The following is an 11,795-nucleotide window of genomic DNA, read 5'->3' on the forward strand; positions in this document are numbered from 1 at the left end:
CTTGCTTTGGCTCTGACTTGACTACTGGAACCAGCTTCTGAGGTCGCTGGTTCACGACTTCTTTGAAATTCCCTCCTACTCGCCTCTTCCGACAGCCTTTGCGCATCCTTGTCTCTAAACAGCTGTCATTTAGTCGCTTCCTTGACCATCAGGGTTGTTATTCTCCTTTCATATGCTACTATCGCGTTTCTACCCGCTTCTTCCATCATTTTGAAACTCATCCCTTGTTAACTAAACTACCGATGCTCCTCCTCGCCCCTGAGTATCTTCTTCCGCCACATTTCTCCTCGAAGATCCTTCCATCCTTAAACTGGTGATCCTTAGGTATTCCTATAGACGGCGCCAACTAATCTTGCTCGAGTCTCGCAACCTCAAGGGTTGACCTGTCAGCTAGATGCTAACTCTTCCAAGATCGAGTAATGGGCTCTTGAGAATAAAACAAGAACGTGAAGCTCGTCGTGTGCGTCCCCGATAATGACCCTCCGACGCTCAAGTTAGTGGTGTTCGAAGTAAAAATGTGCCACCAGGTGAATATAGGTCAAAAATAGAATGATGCAATTACCTCAAAAAATAACGCGTCGGGTTATTTATAGGCCCATGTGGATACTGTTGCTTGGGCCACGTGTCTCCATCAGGGTGATAAGCGTCTTTGATAGGACGGCCGCCCCTGAGTCGGGTCTTCGGTTATAAAACGGGTCTATCCGACCCACCTCCATTGATGCGCGAATCCTGTGATTCCTAATAACAGAAATGCCCTTCATTAAGGGCATTTTCGATACTTTGCCTGAAAATTGGGGTTTTCCCCATCAACTTCATAAGTTAATCTTCACTTTTCTTAGTTCAACAAATGCATAGTTTCCTGGGTTCAGGAATCACATGATCCTTACTCTTGTCTTGTGATGCATCTTGGGAGTTGTCAATTCACAAACTGTTTCTTTTTTCGACCGTACTTGAGCCTTTAATTTTCAAATAGACTGGTGTAGGTTGAAGGTACACTTTATTGAAGATGCTTTCCGTCTGTACTGTTTATGTATTACCAATGCTGGTTCAAGGTGCTTACATTTCAAATCAAAGATTATATCTCATACAGATAACTGTTGGAACTTCATATGAGAGGCATAACTATAGATAGGTATTGGTGGATCCAAATTGAGTTTGCTCAAGGAGGGCATCTTTGGTTTAGTCTAAGGTTGTTTGGCTGAATTGTTGGCTTCAAGTTATAATTATCTTCTTATCTGGTTGTAGATGCTGTGGTCTATCAATAATTTATTTTAGTTGAAAGAAGCCACTAACACTAGCATTTTCTGTTGATGAATGCATCTCCAAGATCTTGAAACATATAACTGGAGTGTGTTATATCTTTTATATCTTTGACATGAGAATGAGGAGTTAGTGGGAGATCACTTATAATAACTTGAGGATAATTCAAGTTCTAATCCTAGTGAAGAGGTGCGTGGACAAAATATTTCATCTCGTATTCTTTAAAGACGTTGGAACAGTGAAACGCAAGTAAGACAATTTTTTACATTTATTTTTTTATATTCTTTCTTATGCATTAGAGAATTTCTATTATTGTTTTCTTTTTTTTTTTTGTTATATGTTGGTACAATACCTTCAAAATTTGGAAATGAACAAAATACAGGACAAAGTGAAGATATTGTATCACATGGACGTCGACAGGGACCCAATAATGGAGCTCAGATCCCAGATCATCCCAGTAAAAGGACAAATACTAGTCAACAATCTGTAATTTCAAAGCTTCTAAAAATTGAGCTTAATATATTCTGCAATAATGTTAGCTCTATATATTAGTTTTATATATTTTTTAAATTTATTCTGTCAAGATAGATTTATTGAATGTGGTGTTACACCAAATCTCACAAATGATATTAAAGGCATTTTCATTGAGGCATGGCCAAGATGGCACGTAGTGCCAAAAGCATCTAAAGATTTGGTGTGGGAGAACTTCAAGGTAATATATACTATTTATATTTAATGTAATTTATTAATTGCTAAATTACATACACATACTTTTGTAATTATTTAACGTGATTTACTGTTTTGAAATGTATTAGTTGAGGTACTAGTGGGATAAACTAACTAACGAGGAAATGAGGAAGGTGTGGAATGAAAATGCGAGTTATCCATTTAAAGAGATGATGTACACAGCTAAACAAGAAGCACTGAATGCTGCTCACAAACAATTAGGTAGAGAAGCAGAGATGAGTGATATGATTGATAGAGGTCTTTATTGGTTGAATAATCAATTATGGAATGAGCTAGTTCAAAAGTATTGGGCCTTAGAAGATTATGTAGGAAAATATCGAATTGCCCGAAAAAATCATTTGACTGAAAAAGGTGGTTCGATAACAGAACACACTGGTGGTTCTATTCCTGTAGGGGCGCATAAGCAAAAAATGGTAAGTTTTAAGTATAAAGTTTTTAGATATCTTTTATGCAACTTTTTGACATGTGAACTAATATTATTTTGTAACTTATAGGAAAAAGAACTTGGTAGAGAAGTGACTGATCTTGAGCCATTTCAAAGATGCCATAGAACAAACAAAGGAATTGGGGAGTTCATCGACAATAAATCCCAAAGAATTAATGTAAGTATAATTTGTCATTGGTATTTAAATATTGGTTGGTATATATCTTGAGATATTTTATTAGACTTTTATTACATAAATATTTCTTTGTATCTAATGCACTAGCACAGGAAGAATATCTTGCAAAAATGAGTTCTAATGATGTTTCTTCCCAGGCTTCATTCGATCTCTCAACTTAGTATGATATAACTGGAGGTCCTTCTAAAGGACGCTTATATGGATTTGGATGTGGCTCGTCATATACAAGTGCAAGTTCAGTCAGTTCTATTGTTAAAGCATCTAAGGAGAAGCTTAATAAGTTAATAAAAGTTGTGGAGGATATGCGCTCTAATGCTACAAAGATAGAAGAAGAGTTTTCCAGACAGAAGAAGAAAATAGAAAATTTCTTGAACCTGCTCTTGAAGAAGCTCGAAAGAGGGAGGCAGACCTATAAGAATTGGTTTATAAATTACTTCAAGATATGGGATACAGAAACCATCAATTTGGTGGTGGGTCTGGACAGCAGGAGCACAACAATCCAGGAAAGATCATTAGTTTCTTTTTTCTATTGGTTGTTTATGACTTAGTTTATGTTGATTTGGGTTGTATTTTGACTTACTTTTATTGGTTTCGGAGTGCAGACATTGATATTATTTAGTAGTCTTTGGATAATACAATGACATCAATTATATTATTGTTGGTTGAATTATGAGTATCTTTTTTGTTATTATTTATTGTTGTTGGCTTGGAAAATTCAGATTTTGGTATTGATTGAATACATTTGATGGTTTAATGAGCAGGATATTAATTTGGGTACAGAAATTAAAAAATCTGTCAAAATAATTAGAGACGGATTAGAGAAAGAAAATTTTGGAAGTTTAGAACTAGAATAGAGATGGAAATTTGTGGGGTCAAGTGGGAGTTTGTCAGAATAGGTGACCAAAAAGCCAATTAGATTGGTCTTTTATGTAATTTGTTCTGAAAATTTCGGTGTAGTTGTAACATTGTTTATGAATAAAGTGAGTATTCATTATTTGGCAATTGTATTTGTTGTGCTCACTGATTATGTTTATAAGCTTAACATCACAACAAAGCCCACAAATCAAATTGTATAACCTATGTAATTGGAGTGCTCATTGGATGGTGGCCATGAAATCAATTTCTGATGGTTAGGTTTGAAGTGTTCCAAGTCAAGACCTCGAGAATAGGCATTGAGAGTCCTATTGAGACTTGCACTAAAATTGCATTCATTGGATAAGTCCGTGTTTCATCGATGACAGACATTGGACGTCTATGCAATTTTAGTGGGTTGTTGACAAGGTTGTCAAGCCGATTGAATTGACTCGCGGGAAGTCGTCATATGGAAGCCTTGGAGGTTTTGTCAATATTACTAGATCTTCTTGATACTACGGGATTAGTCCTTGGACTTGAGGAACCATGGTAGTTTCATGCATATGATGGCTATATCTTAGATCTGGCGAAAGATGACTGTATCTTGGATGTGGTCATTACAAGTTTTGTTCAATGTAATCAGAATATGTAGTGAGGACGGTGGGTTCCAAGATAGAATCCGTTACCTGTTAGTATATGACAGTCGAGTCTCGTATGCACTCTGAGATGGTTTGTGCTCTTAGGGTCTGTGGCCGCAGCGATTGGTTGAGTAGAGAATGGTTTCCTACGTCAATTAATAGAGCCAACACATCTCGAGTTATTGAGCATAGTGCCTTGTCTAGGATGGGAATCGACGCCCAATTCCATGCCCTAGACTTAGATCGGGAGACGGATGATGGAAGGACTGTACCCACATGGTACTCAGGAACCTAAATATTCACACCAACATTCACCTAATCTCTAGTGCCATGGACCGTTGCTAGACAGCGAATTTTCTACTAATGGTTAATTGGAAATAAATTAATTAAATTGGATTTAATTAATCATTGTGTTGGACACAAGCCTAAGTTTAGCTGAGGGTGAACCTAAAGAGTCACACACAAATTACTATGGAATTGGTGGAATTAATTAGAAATAATTCAAGAAGAAACGGATTAATTTTATTGAATTAAATTGATTCTTTGAATTTAATTTAATTGGGCGTCGTCAACCACCCCCACCACCAGGTAAGTCCCTGATTTTTATTTTTTGAATTTTTTTCGTTGATTTATTTTAAAATTTTTACAATTATTATGTTATTTTTTTAATATTTGTAGAATTAGTGTGTAATTTCTCATTTCTGTAATTTAAGAAATTTTCTGAATTTTTTGTCATTTTGTAAATTTCTGAATGTTTACCTAATTTCTGAAACTTTTATCATTTTGTATAATTTTAAAAAAAATTCAGAAATTTCGCCTAATATCTGAATTTTTTTGAAATTTCTGAAATTTTTTTAGAATTACAGAATTTTAAAAGAAATTCAGAAATTATGCATCAATTTTTGGATTTATTTTATTTTCTGTAATTTTAAAAATATGCCAAAATTTTTCCATAACTTTTGATTTTTTTATTTTCTGTAACTTTAGAAAAAAATATGGACCTGAATGCAATTTTTAGGGAAAAATAAAGCATAAAATAAATTTAGGATAAGTAATTTTTAGGGAAAAAAATTGGACCTTAATGTAATTTTATGTGAAATTTGGACCTTAATGTAATTTAAGGTAAAATTTGGACCTAAATACAATAATAAGGAAAATTCTGTATTTTAGGAAAGAATTGATCATTAATGTAATATTAGGCAAAAATTTGGACCTAAATGCTGTTTCTAGGAGAATTATGTATTAGACAGATTAAATTGAAGCTTAATGTAATTTAACGCTAAATTTGGACCTAAATACGATAATAAAGAAAATTATGCATTTTAGGAAAGAAATTAGGCATTAATGTAATATTAGGCAAAATTTGGATGCAAATGCAATTTCTAGGAGAATTATGTATTAGACAGAAAAAATTTGGACCTTAATATAATTTAGACCTTAATGCAATTAGTACGAAATATTTGGACCTTTAACTAATTAAATAAAATTTTTAGGAAATTAATTAATCGACCTTATATAGTTAATGCCAATTTTAGGGAAATAATGAAATTTTTATAATTATTTGAAGGAAAAAATTAGGGCCTTAATACAATTTTTAGGATAAATTTGGACTTTAATGAAAATAGTAGGAATTTTACAAAAAAAAAAATTAATTTTATCAATAATAAAATACAATTATGTATTTTTAATGTTAATAATTTTTTCAATAGTAGATACTGACGATCGGTGCTCCGCCACCCCGGGACGAGGTCGTGGCCGGACCGTGATCGTGCCCGCGGCTGTGGCTCTCCCAATGCTATTTGGGATGATCTAGCGGATGCACCTCTGACCGCCACATCCTCAAAGGGAGTGTTCCAGTCCCCGTCGATACCTGCAGACTCCCCCGTAATGGGGTCAGATGCAACGGCAAGGACCAACAGTCCACAGGCCTCGGCGAGGCCATGGGATGCACCACTACCACCACCACCACTAGCGCCACTACTTTCCCTAGTGGCCCAGAGATATTTTATCAGCCTCCGAAATGCGATGTACGTAGAATAATTTAGTCAATTTATTTAATATTTTTTTATTTTTGAATTAATTTTATATTTTATTATTATTTTCAGGTTCGACCATAATTTTCACACGGCCATCACAACAACTGTTACAAATAAAAAAGCAGTTACAAATTAATTTAAAAGCCATTACAAAAGCCATTTCAATAAAATAATTTTTTTGTAGTGAAACGCCTTTATAAATATTCTAATATATTCTTGTAGAGGCATTTAGTATAAATAAAATCCACACATATATGTGTCTCTTATTAGATCTAAAGACATATATAAATGACCCCAAAAATTATATATTTGTTTTTTGAAATTTTGTCTCCAAATTAAATCTTGACACTTATAAATGTCCTATTATGTTCATTTGAAGATATTTTAAAATATATTAAACAACATATATAATTGTCTCCACTATGTTTTAAGGCACAAATAATTTTCTTAAAGATCTTTTTATTTTTCTTTTTATGATATAGGGTACTTATTTGTGCCTTGTAAATCTAACAATACGATATATATAAGTGTCCCAATAGACTATAATATAGAGGCATTTTAAGCGTTCCAAATCTTCTTGTCGGCACTAAAACTTAAACTAAGTGCCCCAAAAATTATAAGCGCCCCAGTATGTACCATATTGGGGCTCATTTTTGTGCCTCAACAGAGAATTTATGTATTATAAATAAAAGTAGAATATATAAACCGACATAGCACATTAAAAAAAATAAATAAAGAAAAAAAAATTAAATTATCAGTCAATATAAAGCTTGAAAAATTGAATAATTAAGTTAATTATTTATCTTATCAGTTAAAGGATATTTTTCATTAAAAATTAGTGCAGCAGCGTCAAACCGCCACTTTATGTGTATCACACCTCTTGTTTTATAATAGTACTAGCCCTCATGCCATGGCGTTTCTATATTCATATAATAAATAATATTTCATACTTTAAAATTTATAATAAAAAAGAATAAATTATATTAGGAAGTTAAATTAGTCAAACTTGGCTAGTTGAATAAGTTAATCATCTTATCAAAATAAAGAGTATTTTTGAGATCATAAAAAATTGATGCAGTAGTTTCAAAACTACCACTTTGTCTAAATGACACATTTTTTTGGGGGTAAAATATAGATCCCCCCACCAAATGTGTGGATTCATTTTGCACTTCACTCTCCAATCTTCCTTTTTTTTTTTTTGTTATACTTTCACATTTAATCTTTTGATTTTATTGCTTTATATTTTGGGGGGAATAATGACGAAATATTTCATCTACGTGTGTTTATGCACCCAAGGGCGATTGCGTTCGGTCAGATCGTAAAGGTAAATATAGACATCTCCAAAATTAGAAAAAAAAAGAAGAAAAGTTCTAAAAAATGGCGAAAAAACAGAGAAATTTTTTAGAAAATTTAATACTTGATTTGCAGATCAACCACTTCACATCACAAGCCAAATGTAATGTTAGCGTTGGTTGAATGCACACATATGCTTGATGGTGGCATCGACAAAAATACACACGATTTATTTTTTTCTTTTTTAATTTGGGTTTGGTTTTGCCGTTTTTATATAATAAGAGTATGTTTACTATTGTTGTGAAGTTGCAGTCTTTCATGATTTTTTTCGTTTGGGTTGTTGAAGTTCAATTTCTTCATCTAGGCCAATGAGTTTTTCTTGCTTCTCATCTGGACTTTTGTTGATGTTTGTAATATTATGATGATTTTGTGGTTTGGTTGAAATTTTTTATTTGTAATTGAAGTTTAAAGTTCTTTTCTTCATTTTTGGGATTTCACACAGTTGGTTGCAAAAAGTTCATAACTTTTGGTTTGATTTTGGCTTGTTTTGTGAAGTTGTTTATATGCAAATCAGACATTCAATTTTTTGGAAGTTTTCTCCAATTTTTGGAAATTTTTTTCATTTTTTCCTATTCTTTATTTTATTTTGTTCTTTTTAGAAGGTTGGGGGCAAAGAGCAAATGAACCTATACGTTGGGTAGTGTCTTTATTTAATTCTTACAATTTTATTGAACTCAAAATTACTCCCGGACACATGAATACACGTGGGCAAAATATTCCGTCATTATTATCCAAAAAGTGCAAGAAAATAAAAAAATGGATGGAAAAGTGTTAAAAAAAAAATGATTGAGGAGCAAAGTGCAAATAATCCGTTCGTTGGGGTGTCTGCATTTTGTCCTTTTGGGGTTATTATAATAATACTGATAGATAATTATTCAACAAAACTTACCCATATGTGAAATGAGTAAAAAAAATATCTGTGAAAAAAAATTAAAAAGTTATCTCCTCCTATTTTGAAAAATGAAACAAATTATTTTTCATTAATAATTAGGACAAAAGAGATAATTTATTTTATTTTTAAAATATAAAAAATAATTTACTATATATTTTTTTGGAAATATTTTTGCTTATTTCTCATATTGAATGGTCTAAATTGTATTTTTTTTTTCGGTATATATATATATATATATATATATAATAGAGTATTATACAGCTTTGTCGTTATGCATCTTGAACCCACTACCACCAAAGCTACTGACTACGAGAAAATTCCTTACTTTTCAAGGGAAAATTACCTCTCACCAGACAAAATTCAATTGTCTCTACTCGACAGAAAACAACGTTATCGAACAGCTGACACTCCACGTCGCCCACCCAAATTCCACCACCAATCACCACTCAACACTTCTCCTCCCAGACTTTTCTTCGACGTGGACATGGAAAAACCCACAAAACTCCTAGATTCTTGCAACAAAAAGGCAGAAACTGATCACCAAACCTGAATCATTGCCAAGATTCTCATGGCCCTGCGTGCTGCGCGGCCGGTGTTCTGTCAGCTCAGGGCGGAGAAACCGGCGGTGCCGGAATTTCAGAAGCTGAAGGTGGCGGAGGTGCAGCCGGATAGCAGCGGGAAGATTGTACTGCAGCCGAGGGTCTGCACTCTCAGGTCGTATGGGGGCGATCGTGGTGGGGTGATTAAGGCCAGCAACAGTGAAGATGAAGTGTCGCGTTTCTTTGAGGTTCTGTCGGATTATGTGGAGAGCTCCAAGAAAAGTCACGATTTTGAGATCATATCTGGTCGTCTTGCCATGGTACTCTCTCTCATCTCTCTCTCTCTCTCTCTCTCCCCACTTTTGTTCATCTTTTTATGATAAATTTCAGTACAGTTTATGATAAATATAGTAATACTGTTCATTGGATCATTCTGGTTAAATTTCATAGGACTCCCAAATTGTTGTCGTTTATTTTGTTGATCATGTAAGGTAAAAAGATGAAACTTTTCAGCCTGAAAGGTGGAGGTTCGAGGACTGGCCTCGTGAGAAGAATTTTATTGGAGGGGAAAAATTGTAATTTTACAATAATTTACAGAAAAAATAACCCGTTTCCGTAACTCACAGAAACTATCCTAGCAAAAGAATAGATCTTAAGTGTCGGAAGACGTAGTAAATTTTCCAAACCCATAATTATTCACTTTTCGTTTTTTCTGCACATATTTCCAATCCGATTAAGTTCAGTACCTAACATTCTTTCCTGTTGTGATTCCAGATAGTATTTGCAGCAACAGTAGGAATCGAGGTTGTGACTGGGAACTCAGTTTTCAGGAAGATGGATTTGCAAGGAATCGAGGAAGCTGCCGGTGTGTGCTTGGCAGCCATAACCAGCGCTGCCGTGTTCGCTTTGTTTTCCAGCAACCGTAACAGAGTAGGCCGCATCTTTACCACCAGCTGCAACACCTTCATCGATTCACTCATCGACAAGATCGTCGATGGCTTGTTCTACGAGATCGACATTAACGACTGGTCCGATGAAATCTGAACCTCTATTAGAAGTAATTAAACTATACAGCCAACGAGCTATGAATCAAGCGTCTTATATGCTGTCCGAAGATTATTATACTAATATTTATGCCCGTATGGGATCTCTTAAACATTGTATCTATCTACTGCTTGTAAATAGCTAGCTTGTAGTATTGATGTCTGCTGTTGCTGTGAGGCGAAAGCGGGTTGGAGATTGAGATGGTTAGATCGAGTTGATTATATAACAATGAATAATCGAAGTCTCTGTAAATAGTGAGACGGTAGTGGTTTTTTACTTAACCAGTTGCATTCGGACAAGGTAATTGTAATAAAGATTGCTGAATTATAGTGTAATATTATCCTATTATTAGTATTATCGTTCAGTTAAGGTTCGGTTTATTCTTGAGAATGGTTTTTGTGTGCATTGGGGCTGCCTGAAATTAGCATAAGAAGGCTGTTGGTATGGCTGTCTAGACAGAGGAAGAAAGTGAAGTCTGTCCGGAAATAGGATCAATTTTTTTTGTTTTTTGATTTGGTGGAAATAGGATGAAGTTGCTTGCATGTGTACATTTTGGCTTGATAATAATTTAAATAAATTTCAAGAATGATTGAAAATCTTACTTGGACCAACAATGATATGTTGGAGTCAACTAGAACGGTATTATGATAGCCCACCACAGTAGTGTTTCGTTGATTAAGTACTAAGATTGTTCCGAGTGAGGGGTTGGTTGTCGTGGTTCATTTTTGTAGTGCAATCCCATCTCCAAAAAATAAAAAAATAAAAATATAACATGGAGTAAGAGATTGAAATTTGTTATTAGACCTAGTTTGACTACGGCTATAAAATGTTCGATTAAATGTAATTTACCCCTATATTATTTAAAAAATATAAAAATATTCCTGCGAAAAAGAAGATATAAGAAACCCCCTCATCACTTGTAAGAAAGGGTAAAAAAAGAAAAAAGAACCGTTGATGTGAGTGGTATAGTACACGCGCTACTTTGAATTTCTTTTCTGTAATATAACAATAATAATTTTATCCTTATTGTAAAACCACTAGATTTAATCTTATTCCGATCAATCGCTCATACTGCATCAATAGTAGTAATGGGTACTCAAGTCACACGTATGATGAGATTCGTGGACTTGAGCTCTCTTGGGCCAAATTTCTTCACAAGCTGGAAATGGAGACCTGTAAAAAAGATCTTAGCACATCGACGCTTAAGTTAATACACAATTTTAAAATAATAAAATTTAAAAAGAAAAATATAGTAACAAAACGACGAGCTATGATGTGAAGATGGTCATGAAGTTTGTGCTAGAAAAAGTGCTTGTGTGAAAAGGAAAAACGTTACCGGTGCCTTGGGGGGTCAAACCCACTTTTATAGTTGAAGTCCCCTAGCGGGTCAGAGATCAAGGCAGGACAGGAGTCTTGCCGACCATATCTTCGATTTCCTAGGGGTCGTTGGCCATGTGTGGGGCCTCATCGGGTCCTTGTTGAATTCCATGTATGCTTCTTCATCACCTTTGCCCAAATAATCTACCACTATCTGGACGCGTGTTCTTTTGTGGAACAGGGTGGCATTGGGCCCCTTGTCCCCTTAGATCGACAGATTCCTTCCTCAATTTCATCTTTCTTGGACCCTAGTTGAGTGGGAGCTCTCGGGGCTCTCTTCGGGCCTCTTGCTTCGTTGGACATGCTTTGGTTCGTATAGGACTCTTGTATGTGGCCCATGAATTAGACCGACCATTTTTGATGATATCATTCAGTCACTTTCACTCTAAGCAGGAGGAGGTACACTTAGTCCTCTTTAGAGTAAAGATCTCTAGTAG

At 34.6% G+C, this 11,795-nt stretch overlaps 1 protein-coding gene across 1 annotated transcript; it reads left to right on the plus strand.

The window, feature by feature from the left end:
* Positions 1-8,878: 8,878 nt before the first annotated feature.
* Positions 8,879-10,233, plus strand: SEP2 (stress enhanced protein 2). The gene is made up of 2 exons (XM_011092311.3): positions 8,879-9,257; positions 9,712-10,233. Exons 1-2 carry the CDS (start codon positions 8,967-8,969, stop codon positions 9,979-9,981), a joined length of 561 nt encoding a protein of 186 aa, XP_011090613.1. The 5' UTR covers positions 8,879-8,966; the 3' UTR covers positions 9,982-10,233.
* The last annotated feature ends 1,562 nt before the right edge of the window (positions 10,234-11,795 follow it).

The sequence above is a fragment of the Sesamum indicum genome, linkage group LG9 (genome assembly GCF_026168435.1).
Source record: "Sesamum indicum cultivar Baizhima isolate 11 linkage group LG9, ASM2616843v1, whole genome shotgun sequence".
In the NCBI taxonomy this organism is placed as follows: Eukaryota; Viridiplantae; Streptophyta; class Magnoliopsida; order Lamiales; family Pedaliaceae; genus Sesamum; species Sesamum indicum.

What these genes read in the sequence shown, in the direction of transcription:
- SEP2 (XM_011092311.3), top strand. Translation starts at nt 8,967, where the DNA reads ATGGCCCTGCGTGCTGCGCGGCCGGTGTTCTGTCAGCTCAGGGCGGAG. An exon ending in TATCTGGTCGTCTTGCCATG is followed by an intron (nt 9,258 to 9,711) that starts GTACTCTCTCTC and finishes TTGTGATTCCAG; the next exon opens with ATAGTATTTGCAGCAACAGT.